The 23,955-nt window shown below is 40.5% G+C and overlaps 1 protein-coding gene across 2 annotated transcripts in view; it reads right to left on the reverse strand.

Annotated features, from left to right (window-relative positions):
• LOC126428131 (uncharacterized) overlaps positions 1 to 23,955 on the reverse strand; it is a 35,854-nt gene that overhangs the window by 1,780 nt on the left and 10,119 nt on the right. For both annotated transcript variants that reach the window (XM_050090034.1, XM_050090033.1), the window contains 2 exons: positions 21,907 to 22,088; positions 13,734 to 13,810 (listed from right to left, as the gene is read on the reverse strand). In XM_050090034.1, coding sequence (XP_049945991.1) covers positions 13,734 to 13,810; positions 21,907 to 22,088 — 259 coding nt within the window. The remainder of the gene's footprint in view (positions 1 to 13,733; positions 13,811 to 21,906; positions 22,089 to 23,955) is intronic.

A 23,955-nucleotide genomic window follows, 5' to 3' on the forward strand; every position in this document is an offset into this window, starting at 1 on the left:
CAGCATCTGTTCACCACGAGGTGCGGCTGTAAACACGCTTGAGGAACTCACAATCCCTGGTTCTACACCACTGGCAAAAGTCAAAAAATTGATGACAGGCAAACATGACTCATACAAATGAAGGCAGAATTACCTCAGGTGGACAATCCACCCACACTGATGTGGCAATCAAGCATTTGGATTCTCAAGAGCTTGGACTTATACAAGAGATCAAGTTGGAGTGCTCTGATAAACTTCCATGAAAAAGCGCACACTTATATTGGCGCTCTCAACATTCAGGCACTCAATTGAGCAAGAAAACTAAATAATCTCACAACAGAACTCATGAAACATAAAATCCAAATTCTCGTCTTTCGAGAAAGATGTTTCACAGATTCAGCAACAATAGACTACAACAATCACAAAATCTTCAAAAATGGAACAAACAAGAAAATTGGCAAAGGAGCGGCACTATTTGGCTCATCGTAAAGAAAAAATTTTGGATTCAGTATGAGATGTGAAACCCATCAGCAACTGACTTATGACCTTAAGAATTAAACACACAAACAGAAATTGCACTTTTATTAATGTACATGCACCAATTAAAGGGGACAGTGAAACAAGAGTTTCAATACAAACTGAAAGATTCTGGGAAGAACTTTAAACAGAGAGGGCCAAAATTCCAAAAGATGATGTGAAATTCTACTCTGTGATTTTAGTGCCCGAACTGGCAGGGAAAACAAATACAAGAGGACAGTGAGAGACTATACTGCAGACAAATTCACCAATAAGAATCATACATGACAGTTTAACTGAGTTACGTCAATGAAACAAACTAAAAATTGCGCCAACCTCACTTTGGAAAAAAAAAAAGATATGGAGAATTTCAGATTGACCATGTGGCAATGTCATACAACTACAAAAAGGAATTCATGATTTGCAAGTATGCAGAGGTGCAAACATTGATTCGGATCATTATTTAATCAGAAGCAAAATTAAATTCAAGCCCCCTCCCAAAAAAAGAAACACACCAGTGAATCAAAAATTGGATTTACACAAAATCAAGGCTCTACAATAACAGAGAAGTCAGGAGAACAACCTACAGAAGATAGGGACAAATTTCAAACTAAAATCAGCCAAACAACGAAAGATCTGATCCTTCTTCACATAACCCAAAACACCCTTGCAGGACTCAAGAATGTGAGAGTGCACTAGAAGAAAGAAAAAAGGCATTTCAAAATTACAATTGCAACAAATCAGAAGAAACATAGAAGAAATTCCTCAAAGTTAGCAAACAAACATCCAAGATTTTAAGACAACTTCAAAACTTACAACACATGTGATTTATACAAGACCTTTGTAAATCAAATCAAAGAAAGCAGAACCTCTGCTATCAGAAACAAGGTGATAAATTAACCTTGACAAATAAAAAAACTGCCAGGAACAAGCCACATATTTTTCACAGCTTTTAAACTGTCCAGAACCCAAAGAGAGATTCCTATAATTACATCCAGAAATCACAACAGAAAGTTTGTTCCCACCAATGTGATAAGAAGTTTACTCATACTTAGAGAGAGAGAGAGAGAGAGAGAGAGAGACAGAGAGAGAGAGAAAGAGAGAGAGAGAGAGAGAGAGAGAGAGAGAGAGAGAGAGAGAGAGATCAGGGGAGGACAGAATTGTAGCTCAACTTATGCAAGTTTAGGATCAAACTAACTCAAAGAAAGTACACAAATATTCCAGAACATTTGGCAATTTGGCAAACTGAAAAAATACTCTATGATTGGAAGATTTCTCTAATCTATCCGCTACATAATAAAGGCCACAAATCAGATATAAACAACTATAGAGGGATCTCTCTCTTATCAGTTGCCTACAAAATCTTTTAAAGTTGTCTTATCAAGTTGAATAGAGCACAGAAGCAATTAGAACCAAAATTAGCAGAATATCAAACAGGCTTCAGACCCAACAGATCATACCCAGAACAAATTTTTAACCTCAAAATTATATTCAAAATGCGAGCCCTCACAGAAAAACCTCTAGTTTGTACATGTTTGGATTTCAAAAGGGCGTACGAAGAATTAACATGGGCCTTCACTATTTCAAATTTTAGAAGCGAAGGGACTGGATCCCAAAACCTGAGACCTCATAAAGCCAACTCTATCTGGAACAAAATCTAAAGTAAAATTTATGTGGAAATCTCAGAACCTTTTGACAAGAAAACAGTAGTGACAAAAGGAGATGGACTCGCTCCTTTTCTGTTCAACGTTGTCCTAGAAAATGTTATGTCAGAATGGGAGGAAGAACCCATGAAACTTTGGTTTTGGGAGCCAATCCTACAGGGTTTTCCCAAAAAAGACCTCTACATACCATACCCTGCATTTGTGGAAGACCTGGCGCTACTTACAGAGGGTGAACAGACAGCTGTCAAATAGCTCAAGGTACTTAAAGATTGTGCATAAAAAGTAGGGTTACAAATCTCAGTCTTACGCTCAAAGACAGAAATCGCGAGTGTGACAAAAAAGGTAGAATCAACAGGTTCCCATACTTTAAATACACAGGAGAATTCATCAAACTGACAGGCCTTGAAAAATCTCACAGTAAAAGTCAAACAAGCATCAGGATTAGGCCAAAACCTCTACAACAAAAAAATCCACATCAAGACAGAAATTACTAAACCAACAGTCCTCTACACGACTGAAACACTGATGCTTAACAGAATGATCATTAGGAAAATTTTAGGATCAAGACATACTTAAGAAGGTTATGGGCTACAATCACTCCAAACAACAGTAAAGTGTTCAGACATCAAAACTGGTATTAAGAAAAGGCAAATGTAACTCTTTGGTCATCTAAACAGACTACCAGAAAAGTGACTGAAAGAAAGGATAATAGATTATGGAACATCACACAAGATCTAAACACCTCGAGTCAACAAAATTCGAAAGGACCTAAAAAATGCAAATGTAAGACCAACCGACATTTTAGAAACAGACACCCTCAGACATGAAGCAGGCAAAGGTGGAGTTAATTAGAGCATCCAAAACACACACACCTCAGACCAAGGTGGCTGGAAGAACATGAACAAGCCTTCTCATAAAAAAATGAAAGCCTACTGGAACAACAATTAGAACCTAAAGAAAAGTTGACAGAGTTATTTGCTTAACGTCTCCCATTTATTGGGAGAATCTGGTAATAATAATAATAACAATAATAATCTTTATCTCTCAACAGTAATTTTAAATTCTTTGACATTATTATTTTTTTTATAATTTGCATATACTGTGTATGTTGTTTGTCACTGTAAAAATAAGCAAACTGCTCACATACGCCATGCTAAATATTTAACAAAGTTTGATTCATCATTGCCATTTGTAATCAACTTGCATCACTGAAACCTAAAAATAACAATGACACCTATGTAGTTATAAACATGGTAAAGTAAGTACTAAACAATGGAAATCTCAGAATGGATAATAACAATATTATGAAAAGTATAGTTCAGGTTGGAATATCAACAATATTATAAAAAGGATAGACTGCTACCAGACAGGCACGATGAAAAGACTGTTTTTACACACACACACACACACACACACACACACACACACACACACACACACACACACTACCTCAAGCCAGACTGTAGTGTGGCCAGAGTGCAGCAGTTGTGTGTGGTGTAAGGTGTGTGTGCTTGCTTGCTTGCTTTTGTGTGTGTGTGTGTGTTTGTGTGTGTGCGCCTTTTTTCTGAAGATGGCTTTGGCCAAGAGCTAATATGTAACAGTCATTTCATTATGTCTGTCTGCAACTCAGTGTGTCACCCTTATGGTGAGAACCAATCTACCCTTTTCATAACATTACAAAAACATATAGCGGAGAGTTGAGTCACAGAGAGGCGCAATAAAAAGACAGTTATACATTTAAGTTTTCAGCCAAAAGCAATACACATCGCACAAGCACAACTCACACATTACCACTGACACTGACTGAGGCCAGACTGCAACTGCGCCTGACACGAACAGCAATGTGAGCGGTGGGGGTAAGAAGGTGACATGGGGGTGAGGAGGGAGAGGGATAGTGGATGGTGATGGAGAGGGCGTAGTGCTGCTTGTAGGAGCTGCAGGGCTGTGGTGGTGAGATGGTAAGGGAGCTAGGTGCAGTCACAGGAGGTTTGGAGGTGGAGGGAGCAGAAAACAAGAGAAGAGGAAAAAGGCTTGTGGGTGTGTTGGTGGAATAGAAAACTGTATAGCACTGGAGTGGGAGCAGGGATGGGGATAAATGGGTGGAGGATGGGGCTAGTGAAGGTTGAGGCCAGGAGAGCTATGAGAATGTAGGATACATAGCACGCAGGGTTCCTACCTTCCCAGTCCAGAAACGCTGATGTTTGTAGGAAGGGTCCAGATACCACAGACTGTGAAGCAGTCACTGAAATATAGCACACTGTATTGGGCAGAATGTTTAGCAATTGGATGATCCAGCTGTCTGTTGTCCACAGTTTGGTGGTGGTCATTCATGCTAACAGGCTGGTTTTTATTTGTCATGCCCACATAGAAAGCAGCACAGTGGTTGCTGTTTAGTTTGTAGATAACATGACTGCTTTTACAGGTAGGCCTGCCTTTAATTGGGTAGGAGATGCCTGTAAATGGACTGTAGTAGTTGCTGGTGGGAGGAGTAGAGATACTGTCAGTGGTAGGCTGGTATGATGTGGATGGAGCCATCCCTGAGATGGATGTCAACATTGAGGAAGGTGGCTTGTTGGGTTGAGGAGGATCAGGTGAAGCGAACGAGAAGGTATTGAGGTTCTGGAGGAATGTGGATAGGGCGTCCTCACCCTCGATCCAGATGTCGATGATGTCATCAATGAATCTGATCCAGGTGAGAGGTATGGGATTTTGGGTGGTTAGAAAGGATTCCTTTAAATGGCCCATGAGTATATTCGCACAGGATGATGCTATGCGGGTGCCCATTGCCATACACCGGGTTTGTTTGTAGGTGATGCCTTCAAAGGAGCAGTAACTGTGGCTGAGCATATAGTTGGTCATGGCGACTAAGGAGGAGGTTGAAGGTCCAGTGTTTGTCAGGTGTTGGGAAAGGTGGTGTTCAATAGTGACAAGGTCATGGGCAACAGGGATGTTACTGTACAGGGAGGCGGCATTGACAGTGACAAGCAAGGCACCGTGTAGTAAAGGAACAGCTACTGAGGAGAGTCGCTGGAGGAAACAGATGATGTCTTTTACTGGTAATAGGCTGAAGGGGCTGATGTATGACAGCAGATATTCTCTCAGTGGGGCACAGTAACTGACCCCAAAAGGGCGTCCTGTGTGGTTGGGTTTATGGAATTTAGGAAGCATGTAGAGTGTAGAAGTGTGGAGGATGGACTTACTGATTTTAGGAGTGACTGGAGTTACTGTTGGATTTCAGGAATGGGTTTGCTGTAGCAGGGTTTGGAGGTAGACATATCTGACAACTGGAGACCCTCAGGGTAATCCCCTCTCCCAACCCCTTGCCTCACAGCTCGTATCCCTGTAATAGACCTAGATGCAATCAATACCTGTCTCATACATCCTCCTCCCACCACCACCACCACCACCACCACCACCACCACACCACCTACTCCAGTCCTGCTACAGTTATCTCCTATCCCATCAGTAGCAGTGCTATCTGTGAAAGCAATCATGTGATCTACAAACTGTGCTGCAACCACCGTGCTGCTTTCTACATGGGCACAACAACTAACAAGCTGTTTGTCCAAACAAGTGGCTACTGTCAAACTGTGGATAAGAGACAGCTGGAGCACCCAGTTGCTGCACATGCAGCTCAACACGATGTACTTCACTTCAATGACTGCTTCAAACCCGTGCCATCTGTGTCCTTCCTACCGACATCAGCACTTCTGAACTGTGCAGGTGGAACTCTCCCTACAACATATCTTTCATTCTCACAACCCTCTTCGCCTCAACCTTCCCACCCACTTCCCTCCTCCCACTCCAGCACTATCCATGCCTCCCATTCCACCAACACACCTACTAATCATTTCCCCTCCTCTATGTCTTCGCCTCTCCTCTTCCCCCCAATACAGCCAATCAATTCTGTACCTAACAGTTACAGGTGTAGTGCCCCACCACACACCTGCCCACTCTCACACCAGCACATCATCTTCTCCCACCCCTAGCCTCCCACACCTCACCCTCCTCACCCAAATTGTGTGTTACAGGATTAAATCATTTAAATAATACATCACAATTGTGTACCCAGTCTCAATGAATATTATTGCTCATTAGATAATTTGTCCTGCTGGAGACTAAAGGATAGAGAGATGTCTTCAATTGTCATTTACGCTTTCAAACCATAGCTGGGTAAGGAGAGGATGCACACACTGCCACAAAGTGGGTAGCAAGGCGTCCAGCAAGAACTTAAGAATCAGTACAAATATTACCCTGACAGAAGAGGTGCAGAATAGCTGTTGATCTCTGGTGGCCCAGAAGACTATGGAGTTAGGCTTATACCCGGCATGAAAATGTGTAAGTTCCCAAGGAGGAGATGCAGAACTATCAGCATTCCTACTTACTGTGTTTAACTGGGTAGTTAGCCTTTGCACAAAGCTGCTTAAAGGTGAGGAGGATGGTCTGTGAAGGGTCTCACTTGACAAGTTGCAGGAACCTTCAATGATCCTGGATAGCTGTTGGAATAACTTCAGTCTACTATGGCATCTGTCAGCAGGTGAGGACTCGATATGAAGGGGAATACCAGCTCCCAGAGCATAGGCGATCATGTCAGAGATGCCTCCCACCATCTCATTGATGAAATATGACAGCGAGGAAGTGATATGACAGAAGAGGCACATAACCGACAGTTAGGTCTTCTAAGAGCCCAACATGATAAATGGTCCACTGGGCAGTGACAAGAAAGGGATAGGATCATTGGAAAGTGGTCACTGTCACAAAGATTATCGTGTAACACTAACTGTAGTGAAGTGGCGAGACTGGAGGAAGAGAACGTAAGGTCAATAGCCAAAAATGTATCCCCATAAGTGGCACTGAATTTGGTAAGAATCTCATAATTGAGGAGACACACATCACGATCAACAAGAAGTTGGCCCATCAGAAGGCCCCCACTAGACGACTTGGTAATACCTTATAGGGGTTGTGCACACTGAAATTGCATAATAGAAGAAACGGCAAGAGAGAGAGAGAGAGAGAGAGAGAGAGAGAGAGAGAGAGAGAGAGAGAGAGAGAGAGAGGGGGGGGGGGGGGAGGGGGGGAGTGGGGGGGGAAGGGTGGTTATCTCAAGGTAAGTAAATGTCCTGCTTTGAAGTAAATGTGTGTTACAAATGTGGTGATCACGATCGTCACTTGTACCGACACTGCTACAGCTTTCAATGTGATACGGAGAGGAATCCACTCACTGATGACAACTGTGCAAACCAATGTACAGAACCCTCTACACGTTCTTTTGGGACCAGTATGGTTCCAACAGACTGCACAGTAGCCTCAAAGAGTTAGGGAATGGTCATCAATGAAGTGTGCTACTTGGAGAGCAACATAGATTGCAGAACAAGAAGAAATCACTAGTTGGAATTCTAGCAGGTAACAATTATATCGACTATAGTTCCATTGGATCAGCACACTGAAGTGAGCTGGTTAGGTGTGAAGGGGCCGGGAGGATAGGTCATGCACTATGATCACTGTTTTTGGGTGTGGAACAACAACAATGAACACTTTTTCAGAATTCAATGGCGTGAGGGGTCAAGCAAATCCCGGCATCACTGCAGGAGCCTACTCCTAAGATTTCTTCTTTTTCTCTTTAACAACTTTTGGTGGGCAAAATTCCTGTGAGGGCTTACTCACTAGGTATAGGAACATGGGAAGAGTGAACATGCCTCGGATCCACGGTCCGTGGCTCCTTCAGTCAGTGATTGGTGTCAGGCCTCCGCTTTGTGGATTTGCAGTGAGAGCATTCCAAAGCGGAAGCCCTGTCGCTAGTAGATGCCACAGGAGGAAGCTGCTGCTACAGCGAGGTGCAGGGAGCGGTTCCCAAAGGTGGTGCTGGAGGAGCTGACAGAGGCAAGGGCCTATTGCCCCCACAGTTAAGTTTATTTGTGCGAACACAACGTGTCAAAGTGGAGACAATAAATACGTCAGGTACAGTTGATGACCTGGTCACAGCAGTGCAAAGGTCATTATCACTGTGACTGGATACAAATGATCATATTTTTTCCAAACTTCAAAATAAGAGAGATGATCTACCTCTTTCAGTTCCCGGATTTTATGTTCCCCGAATGGGTTAACACACTTCGGGGTTGGGGAGGGTGGTTGTTTCCATAGTTGACAGACAGTTTGTAGAACACATGGAGAATTTTTGTGAAGTGGCCAGCAACATTCTCCACAAATCAGGTTGTATTTAAACACAGAAGACAAATGCCCAAAGTGCTTACTTTTAAAATATGGTGTCACATTGCAGCAGTAACATGAGTTGACCTCTTCTAGAATCAGATTCCCCTTTAAAATGAAGAGATACGCGGCAGTGTCTACCTCATTGTCTGCTGTCTCTCGATGTACGAAGTGGATTCCTCACATCTGCAAATGTTTGCCAAGTTCTTCATCTGTCCACAGCATCAGTTCCCAATGAAAAATTAATCTTTGTACTGTGTTGAAGTTCTTGTGGTGGTGTGATGATAGCAGGTACACCAACAAGTTGTTTACAAGAGATTAATGCCTAAGACTGAATAGGATTTGGCACCTTAAGATGGAACCACTTTGCTATTTGATAAGAGAAGGGAGATCACCAAAAACACTTTCAATAGAAGATTGGTTTAGTAGAGAGAGAAGACGTTCTATCTGTTTGGGTGCAAATCAGGAACTGAGGGAATAACTGTCTGCAAATCCCTTGAATTAGTGTTCCCCTCCTGACATAGCCAAGGAGGAAACAATCCAAGGGTAGTAACAATCAGCACTAAACTGTTGTCCATACTGGAAAGATTGCTGGTGCCTCACAGCGGCCAGTTGTCCTGCGATGCCAAATATCCACCACAATGGCACCCTACTTTGAACGTGGGTTCTTCTCCACCACTGCCACCTGGCATGATAGCCAGTGCCCGGGGTCCAGGTGCTGCCCAACGGACGGGCACCTATTCCTCATTAAGTGCAGGGAGATGACAGCTTGAGCCTCGACAGTGTGACCCCTGCGTGGTCTGGCGGTCACTAATACACAGGTACCTGACGACCTCCACACTGATTGGCTATCACGTTAGATAGTGGGCAATCTTCCCCACATGGCTCGCACAATCTGTAAAAAATTTGGAAAGGTGGATATCAAACCGAGATCTGAGGACTGAAAGCACGATAATCAAAATATGTGTTGTAAAATGAAGGAACAAAGTGGAAGGAGCCAGAAACGACATCCTAAGAGTGAGCTACGTTGTCAACAGGAAATCTGTCAGAGAAAGTCAGAGAAAATATACAATGAGAAAGAAAAATAACAGCACAGAAAAAGATGAAGCACTGCCATGGCTCTGGACCCCTTGCTCCCACGCACCTACTCCAAAAGAGTTCCGATTCCCGTGAGGGCTTCTCTCGTGATTCCCACTTCTTCATAGGAACAAGCACTGCCATTTTGTTCTTCATAACCGGTACTGCCAGAGAGTTTTTGTCAGTGGGAGGATGGTACAGAATGCACTCAGCCTTATGAGGCCAATTGAGGAGCCACTCGACTGATCAGTAGCAGTTCCAAGGTCAAGAAACCCAACAATGACCAGGAGAGCAGCGCGCTAACCACATACCTCACTGTACTGCTGCTGGAGAGAGCACTGGCAGGGAATGACACACAGGGCAGTCGGGCGCCGTGGTCCTTCTAGAGCCAAAACACAGAACTTAACCTTACCATGGTTTTTTTTCTTGTGGTGATAATTACCAGGTGTACCGGTATGAAATGAGCATTAAGATTCAAATGTGTCGATAGGGAACATTTGTTGTGAACGAGCCTTAATTTTGTTTGTTTGTTATGACATCTGTCAAAGATATTTAGTATACATTAAGTCATGGAACAAACATCATCATATGTTTTCATCGTGTTAACAATGTCGAATTTTGTACCAGAAAGTGATGATTTGTGGAAAGCATTAATTTTTTGTTTTCATTTGAAAAAAAGTGCTGCAGAGTTGCATTGAATGCTTGTCGAGGCATATGGTGATCATGCTCTATCAGAAGCAACATGCAAAAGATGGTTTCAGCAGTTCAGAAATAATGATTTTGATGCAAGAAATGAAGACCGTGGAAGACCACCAAAAAAGTTCGAAGACGCCGAATTGCAAGCAATATTGGATGAAGAGTCAGAAGAAAATTGCAGCAACGCTAAATGTTGCACAACAAACAATTTCTGACTGTTTGAACGCTATGGGAAAGATCAAAAAGTGTGGAAAATGGGTGCCACATGAATTGAATGAAAGACAGATGGAAAACCGAAAAACCGTTTGTCAAATTTTGTTTCAAAGTCATGAAACAAAATCAATTTTGCATTGAATTGTTACTGCCAATGAAAAATGGATTTATTTTAAGAATCCTAAACGGGGAAAATCATGGATTAATCCGGGACAACCATCAACATCGACTGCAAAACCAGATCGATTTGGCAAGAAGGCAATGCTCTGTGTTTGGTGGGATCAGAAAGGTGTGGTGTGAAACTGAATACTAATCACTACAGACAACAAATGATCAATTTGAACTATGCATTGATCAAAAAAAGACCAGAATGGGCCGGAAGACATGGTAAAGCAATTTTTTTATACGACAATGCACCTGCACACAAAGCAAAACTGGTTCAGGGTACAATCAAAACACTTGGCCGGGAGCTGCTACCCCACCTGCCGTATTCACCAGACTTGGCCCCTTCTGACCACCATTTGTTTTCATCAATGGGACACGAGTTGGCTGAGGAACACTTCAATTCCTATAAAGAAGTCGAAAATTGGGTGTCCGATTGGTTTGCTTCAAAAGACCAACATTTCTATTGGTGTGGTGTCCACAAATAGACAGAAAGGTGGTCAAGATGTATAGAAATCAATGGTCAGTACTTTGAATAAAATGTTTTTACTTTTCAATACAAAATTAGTGTTTCACTTTCACAAAAAAAAAAAAAAAAAAAAAAAAAAAAAAAAAAAAAAATGCTCATTTCATACTGGTACACCTGGTAAAACTTTTAGCCCTTCAATTTTTTATTTTACATCTCACTTTTATGAAGGGCTAAATGTAAATGGACAAGAAATGATGGAGGAAAAGCTGTTGACGTGACAATCATTAATAGCTTGTTTGTGTGCTGGAATTGGTGCAGTTACAAGTCAACATGATATTCCACTATTCTTACAATACCCCGAACTTGGCAATGAAAGACTTCGCTTCCTTTTCCCAAAGGGTGATGTGTCGACTCAGTAAGGCGCCCGACAGTTTTTTCAACTGAACACTAGTTTCCCTCTAAGCCCAGGAATTCGTGATGTCTTGTACTGTTTACCCTAAGCCTACATATACAGAACTGTATTATCAGATGTGTAGCTCCACCACCCCTTACAAATTATGGCCACTTATAGAATTCTGGTGCACCAGGCACCTGTTGTGTAGCATAGGGACTGTCTCACAATGAAGTGTGAGCACCTACAGTCTGTGTTGAAAGAAAATCGATATTCACCTGACCAGATCTGCCCTGCTTTAGTAAGATCTCGCATGAGACTATGATAGAATACCATCTGAGGCACTGCAAGCCTTAAGTATAAATTCAATAGCCAGACTGACTGAGGTCATAAACAGAATTTATGAGACAGGAATTTGGCCTCTAATACCTACTTAAGAGCATTGTAACACTTCTACACAAACGGTGAAACATGAAAGAATGCAAAGACTACAGTACAATTAGTTTCAACCGTCATGTTACAAAGGCTGTAAAGACAATGATATTAAGATGAACTGAAAAGAAAAATTGAGGAAAATACTGGGGAAGGCAAGTTTTGGTTCAGGAAGTGCAAAGAAACAAGAGATGCTATGGGTTGCCTGAGGATGATCAGAGAATGAATAATAGAAATGAAGAAGTAGGTGTATATTTCATTTCAACTAGGGCATGACTTTAAATACAGTCACCTGGAGTATACTGCTGAAATTTAAAAGATGTTGGTATGGGCTGGAAAGATTGAAAGTTAATGGAGATGTAGACAAAGCAAATACTGAGAGTACAGAAAGGAGACTGAAGATATGAGCATTGGAAGGGATGTAAGGGATGCCCATTGTCACTGAAGCTGTTCAACATATATGGAGACAAATTGAGATGCAAGGCCTTAGATGACGCAAGAGGCATTATAACTGGAGAAGAAAAGATAAAGATTACAAAATATGTTGACAAACAAGCAGTGCCGGCAGAATCAGAAGAGAAGCAACAGCAGATGTTGAAGAGTATTGGAGGAAGGAAAAAGTAAGAATGAAGATAAATATGCTATAGGAAATACAAAAGTTATGAGAACAAGCAATAAGAAAGCTACAGTTCACACATTCTTACTTGGTAATTAGATAGAACAAATAAAATACTGTATGTACCTGGGAAGCTTAATGACATGGAATGGGTACTGTATAGAAGAAATAAGGAGGTGGATACATATGGGAAAAAGGCATTTGAAAAGGTGAAGCAGTTACTAACATTTAGAAGAATTCCGATGGAGCTAGATTCTATAAATGTTATATCTGGAGTGTACTGTTATACAACAGTGAATAATGGATCATTAAAAAGAAAGATGATGTTCAGAAAGTTTTGAAATGTGGCTATGGAGAAGGATGCTTACAGTGGAGTGGACTGACAGACTTAAGAATGAAGAAGTTATGAAGAAAGAAAGAAGATTTTTTAGACATGATCAGGAAGTGGAAAAAATCTTGGCCGGGACATACACTGCGTAGGAATTGCCTGCAACAAATAATTATAGACGGAAAGGTGGAAGGCATGAGAGGAAAAAAAAAAAAAGACTGTTGCATGAAAGTCATTTTTCATCCACCTACATAGACCTCACCTCCTCTTGGCTTGCTAATGGGTGATGTTGGTCTGTAGAAAACTGCAATCTGCAGGATACTGCATCTGTATGACAAAACCTGAATTGGCCTTTTGAAGCCCAGTAAACTACGGTATATTGTTAGGATTATTCTGCTACAATTAGACCATTTGGATTTCAGTTATTAAGTTATCTGTGGAAATATGTTTCGATAGGATATGGTGAATCTCTTGATTTCTCTGCAAAGATGAAAGTGTATGATCAGTGCCACATTTACTGACTTTTAATTTGATCAATTTGACTGCCAAGTATTAACTTGGGCAAGCAATTTATCAGAGCATGTGCATTCAGTAACTGCATCACACATATGCCACCATGATTCAGATACAGCATAATTCTGCAGAGGTAACAAAATTCAATGGAGTGTCATAATGCAACTCCAATGGATGTGGATGCACAGCTGTGCCAATCATTCGTTTAAAAACATGGTGACGTGCATCAATTATCTCCAGTTACAAAATTCACCTAAAAGTTGCCCGGTTGCCAGCTGAAAAATTGAGGCGCAGAGTCAACATCATTCGTCATCAATCAAAAACTTGTATGGAACATGAAAGATTGTGCAACATTATGTTGGTGATCTAAGCAGCTGTAAATAAATTGCTTGAAGCATTCTGATTGAAAGCTCGATGTTAGTGGAGCCTAATCACAAAATAATAAATTACTATTGCTGATTGACACTTACATTTAATTGTCTGGTAGAGTTTCAGTCCTCGCCTGTTGATATCACATGCTGTCACTGAGCCACTGTGGTGTTCTGACCTGCAATTACATAATTACTATTAAAATTACTGTAAACAACATAAAACTACTAGTGTTTTTTTGTACTTTATTTATTACCGCACATGTGTCAATGCACTTGAGATCTCGCAATATATTCACCCCCTGCCCTCTCCCCAACATCAATAGACAGGTCCAGCTGTCCTGGTAAGTTCATTATGCATCACAGGACCGCTGTTTTGGATATTAAACAAGCATCTGTGGGCAGCTCCCAGCAATTCCCTGTTGTTGCCAAAGCTCTTACCTTACACCATCCTTCCTGTTATCGAATAAAGTACAATTTTATGGAGCGAGTTCTCGTAAATATGGTGGATGTGGCACAAAAATGAACCCCAGTGATGTCAACTTTGCAGTCATAACAGCATTGCCAGTGTGGGGCTGCACATTGTTGTGCTGGAGGAGCACTCCTTATGATAACTTACCTTGTCAACTTTGCTGAATCCTGAGTCCAAATCATTTAAGAGGTCACAGTACATCCTGCATTTGACAGCCAGTCCATCGGCAGTATACCTCAAGTGTCCCAAAAGACAGATCATATGCTTACCAGCAGAGGAAGCAGCACAAAATGCCTTGGGTCAGGTACTCCCATGATGTTTCCATAGCATGGATTGGACTTTCTTCTCAGGGGCATGATAGTGACATCTTCATTCTCCACCAACCACTAGTTCTCCAAAAAAATCTATATCTTCATTCTTCACTTCCAATAGTCAATGACAGATTTCGACTTTGTTGTCTTTATGAGCCCATGTCAAGTCCCCTGGAACCCAGTAAGCACATACATCTTTCATAAACAAATTGTTACGAGTAATGGACCGCCATAACAGCTCAACAAAGGTTATTCACCTGTTGTTGTTGTTGGTTGTTGTTGTTGTGGTCTTCAGTCCTGAGACTGGTTTGATGCAGCTCTCCACGCTACTCTATCCTGTGCAAGCTTCTTCATCTCCCAGTACCTACTGCAACCTACATCCTTCTGAATCTGCTTAGTGTATTCATCTCTTGGTCTCCCCCTACGATTTTTACCCTCCACGCTGCCCTCCAATACTAAATTGGTGATCCCTTGATGCCTCAGAACATGTCCTACCAACCGATACCTTCTTCTGGTCAAGTTGTGCCACAAACTCCTCTTCTCCCCAATCCTATTCAGTACCTCCTCATTAGTTATGTGATCTACCCATCTAATCTTCAGCATTCTTCTGTAGCACCACATTTCTAAAGCTTCTATTCTCTTCTTGTCCAAATTATTTACCATCCATGTTTCACTTCCATACATGGCTACACTCCATACAAATACTTTCAGAAATGACTTTCTGACACTTAAATCTATACTCGATGTTAACAAATTTCTCTTCTTCAGAAACGCTTTCCTTGCCATTGCAAGTCTACATTTTATATCCTCTCTACTTCGACCGTCATCAGTTATTTTGCTCCCCAAATAGCAAAACTCCTTTACTACTTTAAGTGTCTCATTCCCTAATCTAATTCCCTCAGCATCACCCGGCTTAATTCGACCACATTCCATTACCCTCGTTTTGCTTTTGTTGATGTTCATCTTATATCCTCTTTTCGAGACACTGTCCATTCCGTTCAACTGCTCTTCCAAGTCCTTTGCTGTCTCTGACAGAATTACAAAGTCATCAGCGAACCTCAAAGTTTTTATTTCTTCTCCATGGATTTTAATACCTACTCCGAATTTTTCTTTTGTTTCCTTTACTGCTTGCTCAATATACAGATTGAATAACATCGGGGAGAGGCTGTCTTACTCCCTTCCCAACCACTGCTTCCCTTTCATGTCCCTCAACTCTTATAACTGCCATCTGGTTTCTGTACAAATTGTAAATAGCCTTTCGCTCCCTGTATTTTACCCCTGCCACCTTTAGAATTTGAAAGAGAGTATTCCAGTCAACATTGTCAAAAGCTTTCTCTAAGTCTACAAATGCTAGAAACGTAGGTTTGCCTTTCCTTAATCTTTCTTCTAAGATAAGTCGTAGTGTCAGTATTGCCTCACGTGTTCCAGTATTTCTACGGAATCCAAACTGATCTTCCCCGAGGTCGGCTTCTACTAGTTTTTCCATCCGTCTGTAAAGAATTCGCGTTAGTATTTTGCAGCTGTGGCTTATTAAACTGATTGTTCGGTAATTTTCACATCTGTCAACACCTGCTTTCTTTGGGATTGGAATTATTATATTCTTCTTGAAGTCCGAGGGTATTTCCCCTGTTTCATACATCTTGCTCACCAGATGGTAGAGTTTTGTCAGGACTGGCTCTCCCAAGACCGTCAGTAGTTCCAATGGAATGTTGTCTACTCCGGGAGCCTTGTTTCGACTCAGGTCTTTCAGTGCTCTGTCAAACTCTTCACGCAGTATCGTATCTCCCATTTCATCTTCATCTACATCCTCTTCCATTTCCATAATATTGTCCTCAAGTACATCGCCCTTGTATAGACCCTCTATATACTCCTTCCACCTTTCCCTTCTTTGCTTAGAACTGGGTTTCCATCTGAGCTCTTGATGTTCATACAAGTGGTTCTCTTATCTCCAAAGGTCTCTTTAATTTTCCTGTAGGCAGTATCTATCTTACCCCTAGTGAGATAAGCCTCTACATCCTTACATTTGTCCTCTAGCCATCCCTGCTTAGCCATTTTGCACTTCCTGTCGATCTCATTTTTGGGACGTTTGTATTCCTTTTTGCCTGCTTCATTTACTGCATTTTTATATTTTCTCCTTTCATCAATTAAATTCAATATTTCTTCTGTTACCCAAGGATTTCTACTAGCCCTCGTCTTTTTACCTACTTGATCCTCTGCTGCCTTCACTACTTCATCCCTCAAAGCTACCCATTCTTCTTCTACTGTATTTCTTTCCCCCATTCCTGTAAATTGTTCCCTTATGCTCTCCCTGAAACTCTGTACAACCTCTGGTTCTTTCAGTTTATCCAGGTCCCATCTCCTTAAATTCCCACCTTTTTGCAGTTTCTTCAGTTTTAATCTACAGGTCATAACCAATAGATTGTGGTCAGAGTCCGCATCTGCCCCTGGAAATGTCTTACAATTTAAAACCTGGTTCCTAAATCTCTGTCTTACCATTATGTAATCTATCTGATACCTTTTAGTATCTCCAGGATTCTTCCATGTATACAACCTTCTATCATGATTCTTAAACCAATTGTTAGCTATGACTAAGTTGTGCTCTGTGCAAAGTTCTACCAGGCGGCTTCCTCTTTCATTTCTTACCCCCAATCCATATTCACCTACTATGCTTCCTTCTCTTCTTTCCCTACACTCGAATTCCAGTCACCCATGACTATTAAATTTTTTGTCTCCCTTCACTATCTGAATAATTTCTTTTATTTCATCATACATTTCTTCAATTTCTTCGTCATCTGCAGAGCTAGTTGGCATATAAACTTGTACTACTGTAGTAGGTGTGGGCTTCGTATCTATCTTGGCCACAATAATGCGTTCACTAAGCTGTTTGTAGTAGCTTACCCGCGTTCCTATTTTCCTATTCATTATTAAACCTACTCCTCCATTACCCCTATTTGACTTTGTGTTTATAACCCTGTAGTCACCTGACCAGAAGTCTTGTTCCTCCTGCCACCGAACTTCACTAATTGTTATTCACCTATCAGCCATAATCAACTGAGACATAATCTCAATGTTGCTCGGATTTCACATTGCTAACATCAACCAGTACTCACATTCTTCGGTGCATATTTCCTTCCACTACACAACCCAGTGATCCAGCTGTAAGCACTCGTCTGTACAGGGGCTTCTCAATCACACACCAAAGTTAAACTGTTTACAAGTATCTGTTGTTTTGACTCCGTCCTTCCACAAAAACCATGCAGTCTGTCTCTGTTCATGAGAATCACCTTTCATCTTGTTCATAGCTTTCTCCATTTAACAACAAACAAATGCTGTCATTTCAATACACACACTTTTCACAACTCCAATGTAGTGTCTGTGTAGAGTACTAGACTCAGTTCATTGTCCTATGAGAGGATGTGTCCATAGTTCGGGCACAATTTGTAAAGCAACGTAACTGTAAATCATTTTTGAATGTCAGTTTTACATTAACAAAAGACAAGCTAATCAAAGAAAGTGATTGTGTGTACTGTGTTAACAATAACCTATCAGCATATTGTTTAATGCTATTCACACTCATGCCACTTAAATTTAACAGAGTAAATTAAAAAGAAAGCTGTTGCTTTGGAATAAAACTGCTGTCTCCCAATTTTATTTCACAGCTGCTGCCCATCTGCTATTAGTAGCTTAATATTTACTTGATTACTATGGTATTTTCCAAAGAAAAAAATATCTTCCTTCACCTATAAACTAGTGGAGAGACCCAGCATCGCCCAGGTATTTATTTATAGCTGTGTGTCCATGACAGTACCAAGCAGCATCTGGCCTTGTGCTTAATGTTTATGTGTAAAGTCTGGGAACTCACACATTACAGGCTATGCTTTTTCAAACTCACTCCCACACGACAAACTGCCTATTGGCTTCTGTTTCGGGTTCTTCGGCCGACGTTCATCTAATGATTTTTCTGACGTTTTGCCAGCCACTCGTGCTGGCGAAACGTCAGAAAAATCATTAGATGAACGTCGGCTGAAGAACCTGAGACAGAAGCCAATAGGCAGTTTGTCAACAAGTGGCCACGAAAGCCTTAACAATTTTGTATCACTCCCACACCTTTGATACAGATGTATTTATTATCCCCATAGCATTTGTCACCTGATGGTAAGGTATATGAGTAATGAGATTGGTTGAAATTGGTCCATTGGTTTAGGAGCAGATGGTTGGGACTGAGTGACAACCGTGTAAGTGGAATTTCTGTTAAGTCCGGGTCCAGTGTTGGAAATTTTATACATACTAATTATGTTCAATTGAGACTAGAGACTAAAGAAAACAATGTAGTAAAAGAAAACTATTCAGTAACATGTTCAACAATACAAGAAATTATATTACAGTACACTGCAACAACGTAAACCAAAGTTACTGTGATGTAGAAGGTTTCACAACACCCAACGTCATGTGACAAGTCAAATTTTATTTCTTGCAAAATTTCCTTGTAGCCAGCTAAAAAAATTGTTATTCCCTGTTTTGTAGCAGAAATGCTCATTTCGTTGGAGCCTATTTTTTTCTAAAATTTATAATGATTGTTCAAATGAACAGAGGCCTCCTCTGAAGTCTGCAACTGACATTTTATCTTGTGACTGAATTGGATCTAAAGAATCAGGCTGTTCTATGTTTTGCTCTTGCTCACTCATTTGTATAAACTCACTAATTGTCCGCTCTCAATTGTATACATCCAGCAGTTCTTGAATATCACCACCATCCACCTCCAAATTTAATTTTCTGGCAAGATCAACCACTTATTCAATCATGTTACCAATTTGATCAGACTCTAGTGCTGATTCCCCCTGGTTTTCAGTGGGGAGAAATTCATTCCACGGTTGTCCATTAATTCTGATGGGTATCTGAAACATTGAACTGCTTCCAAAAGTCTTTCACAGAGATCTCATTGTTTCATCCAATAGCTTTACGTGGATGTGCAAAAGATTGTCTTATGTAGTAAACTTCTGAAGTTTCAACAAATCAAGGGTCTATTGGTTGAAGCAAGGTGGTTGTATTCAGTGGCAAAAATACAACTTTCACATGCAAGTCAATACAAGAGTAAGACGAGGATTTAAAGCACCACTTTAAATAGGATTTGTTTTAATTGGCAATAACATTTGACTTCAGGTATGAAGTACTGATAAAACCAGTCCTCAAAAACAGAAGCTGCCACCCAAGCTTTAGCATCTGGCTCCTGAATCATGGGCAACCCAGGTCATATATATTTTTTAAAGCTCCTGAATTTTCTGAACAATAAACTAAGAGAGGTTTTAATTTAATATCACCAGCTATATTCTCACCAACCATCACTGTTAATTGATTTTTGGCACCTTCAAAACCTGGAAAGGTTTTCAATCCACATGCAATATAGGTTCTACTAGGTGTTTTTTTCCAGAACAGAGCAGTTTCATCTACACCAAATATGATTTGGTTGGTACAGCCACCTTCTCCTATCACTGACTCGAGTTTCTCTGTATAGAGCAACACAGTCTCTCTATCAGCTCTTGCCACCTCTCTGCTTTCTGTGATGCTATGCCAATTACGACAACTTTTGAACTGGCTAACCCAACCATTGCTAGCACCCCACAGGTCACGCCCATGTGGTCGACTCAAATGCAAGACCTGTTCCTTCACCAACCCACTATCTCCTACCAAACGTAAGGCAGGACCGTGCGTGAAAGCAGCCATGTTATGAATTAGCTATGTTGCAATTACTGTACAGGATTCTATATGGGCCCGACAAGTAACTAACTGTATAGCTGCATGAATGACCACTGCTAAACTGTGGCAAACTGCAAATTTGACCGTCCACTAGCTGAACACGTAGCACATCACAACACATATGACATCAACAGCTGTTTCGCTACACAAGCCATTTGGATGGAACTATGCAGGTGAGAATTTTCTCTTCAGTAATCCTGCAATCCCCCTGACCTAAATGTCTGCTAAACTGTTTCCCAGTGCCTCACCTTATTTCCCATCTCCCTTTCCCACCAGTCACCCTTTCTCCCTTCCCTCCCTGTCTCCCTTTTCACCTTCCTCTCCTTTCCTCCCCTCTGTCTCCCTTACACGCCTTACCCTCTAAACCCCTTTCATATTGTTGTGCAGCAGCTGAATTATCTGTCAAAAGACCTGCCACACTATACCACTACACACACCTTGCTTGGCATGTCCTTCCGTACACCACCGCCCCACATCCATCTGTGCAGGCAACTCCTCTGAATAAAAGTACTCAATAGTCTGTCTTGCCATAGCCCCAGGAGTGTGTATTTGGGTGTGTGTCTGGTTGCGTGTGTGAATGTATGTACTTTTGTTAGAGAAAGAGCAAGTGCTATAAAGCTAGTATGAATATCTGTTTCTGTTGTGTCTGTCTATACACCACCCATCAGTCCACTACATGTGAGTGTCTGCCTTTCCCCAATTTTACAAGCTATTCTACTCACAAATTTCCACTGCTGTTTTTCATTATTATAAATATATGTATATGTAAACCTACTGTAAAATAAAGTGTGTGCTCAAACTGTAACTCTAATTGTAAATGTGTACTGACACATCCAATATTGCTCTAAACAGCAACTGAAGGAGGAATATTCAAATAAGTAAGTGAATTCCTGCTACTACGACAACACTGTCTATTGCCAAGGGGAAGTAAGAACTGCAGCTAGTGCGAAGGGGGCAGTTGTCAAAATATTGTTCATGAAATGGAAACACCAACTTGGCAGAACAACTGGAAGCTCACCATTAATCAATCATGCCAAGAAAACTTGAGAGAATATATTTTTTTAATTACTAACACACACATGAAAAGGAGGTATTTCATGCAATTTGTCTTTAAAAAAATTATTATAGTCTAAAATGTTACAGAGATCTGTTAGTAGGTAAGTTACAACAAAGACTGAATATAATTACTGAGATAAACAGAGTGAGACACTCATGATGGAAGGTGGATGACAAAATAGGTTAGTATGAGTGGAAAAGGAGAAAATTACACAACTAAAAAAGAAATTTGTAAATAATAGATTTCAGTTATCAGTCGTCCTTTGGAATATTTATTGGCAGATCTAGATTTCGACTAGCAACTAGCCGTTCTCAATGCACTATCCTTTTTTGGTCAATGCATGTAATGCCTGTTTGTCTGGCTTTGTACACAGTTCATGAATTGTGTAAAAAAGCCACACAAACAGGCATCTGCCAATAAATATTCCAAAGGACGACTGATAGCTGAAATCTATTATTTACAAATCAAAATAACGGTCACTGCGTGCAACAGCCTCTGAATGAAGGGTAACCTGATAAGAAGAAATTCATTGGACCAATCTTCCCAGCATCAGAATTCCATTTGTCATCAGATATGAGAAATCTGACTCACACAACAGGAGTGGCATTAAACTCAGAAACATCGACATTACAACTGTAGTCAAATACACTCAGATATCCCCTGCATTAACATTTTATTCACCTTCTGCCAGCTGCAGCTTCTTTCGCTCTACGGTTCCGAGTTGCTCGTACCTCCTCTCGTATCCTCTGCAACTCTTTAATCACGTCAGTCTCAGGAGGAAATAATGCTGCGTCCAACAATGATCTGTGTTTCACACCTGGTGTCGAGCTTTGCAGGTACAGGTAAATGAGATGGCACATCGGCTGCAAAATGTCAAAATACGAATTATATTATACAATGTAGGCTTTCACGGCTGGTACTGTCTTCACTTGAAACTTCTGGGCTGGTAAACCGCGGTTAATGCATAAAACTCTCCCCCAACATTTCTTCTCCAACTGCGGGAGACATCCTCTGAGCTAAAGCCGCTTTACCTCGGAAGATGTCTCCCACAGTGAGATGAAACGTCAGGGGAGGGTTTTATACATCGACCACGGCCTATCAACGAGGAAGTTTTAAGCGAAGACAAGTTATATTTTGTACAGGTTACTTGAAAAACCTTCAGTTACTTGAAAAACAGAAGCTATTACCACTAAGAAGCTGCAATATGACTATTTATTTGTGGCAGATTTCATATTCTAGTTTGTGTAATCATAACACTGGCTTGCTAGAATGAACCACTGTCATCACAGTTATAGTGCACTACGCATTGTGCAAAGCTTTTTTAATAAAACAGGTTAATTTACAAAAGCTTTGTACAGTGCACACTGGCTAAACCTAACAAGTATATGATTTGATTGTGTTGACCATAATATGATAGCACTATTGAAACTAACAAGGAAACCACCCAGCAACTGGATTTTTGTAATTTTTTTATATATGTACCATATGTCAAAATCAGAACTCAAATGTCAGTTAACCAAAGCATTTCGATGCAACTCGAAAAAATTCTCAAGAAAAATGACTTTGAAGATTTCCGAGGAACTATAATTCACTAGAGCTTAGATGATTTTTTTTGATGGGGCAAGTGGATTGCTCAGTAGTGTCTGAGGTAAGTAATTGCGTGAACAATGGATCGCTGGAACAAATCACTCTATAGCCTTTTCCCATTTTATTTTTATCGTTGAATATAATTACCTATTTCATTTAAATGTAAAATTCATCAAATAGATATCCAATCATCATTTTTTATGAAAAATGCACATCATCTTGCTTCTAATTAGATATCAAATCTACTTCAAATATATATTCTGAATTATCAATGTTTTATAAAACATTTTTAATAAAGATAGTTTCAATAATAGACATTACAAATTTATTAACAATGTTTTATAAAATGTTGATAATTAAGAATTTATGTTTGCAGTGAAAACTGAAATTTTGTATGCAATATGAAATCGTAATGAAGAAGACTTCCATTTTTCTTAAAAATGGAGAGTAAATACGTCTTAATCAGCATATATTTGATGTAATTTATATTTAAATAATGAAAGTATTTGAATTAAGGAAAAAAGATCATAGTGACATCTGAACCACTACTCCAATGAGTACCCAATTACAGTTCTCTAACAATACCGCATGAGCCACGCAACCCTTCATGAAAATCAACTCCATGTTAAGTAAATTTGAATTCCTCGGAAAACTTAAAAGTCAATTTTCTTGAGTATTTTTGAGAGTCACATTGAACTCCTTCGGCGACTGATATTTGAGTGATGAACTTCTTATACCAAAAACATAAAAAAACTACAAAAATTCAACTGTCGGGTGGTCTCTTTATGAACCACATCCCTGCTTCTTGGCTGTCGTCTTAGTTTTTCATAAAATCATGTTTTCAGAAATGACAAGTAGAGGATGATGATGTCAGGAAGTAGTGTATTGGAGATAAAGACAAACTACAATTGTTTCTGCTGGGGTTAATGAGAGAGCTCTCCTAAGGAGATAACTTGTTTGAAGTTTTTATACCTTAAATTTTAACACTGCCAATCAGATCAGTAAGAAAATGGCTCTGAGCACTATGGGACTCAACTTCTGAGGTCATTAGTCCCCTAGAACTTAGAACTAGTTAAACCTAACTAACCTAAGGACATCACATACATCCATGCCCGAGGCAGGATTCGAACCTGCGACAGTAGC

Source organism: Schistocerca serialis, chromosome 12, assembly GCF_023864345.2.
Source record: "Schistocerca serialis cubense isolate TAMUIC-IGC-003099 chromosome 12, iqSchSeri2.2, whole genome shotgun sequence".
NCBI lineage: Eukaryota > Metazoa > Arthropoda > Insecta > Orthoptera > Acrididae > Schistocerca > Schistocerca serialis.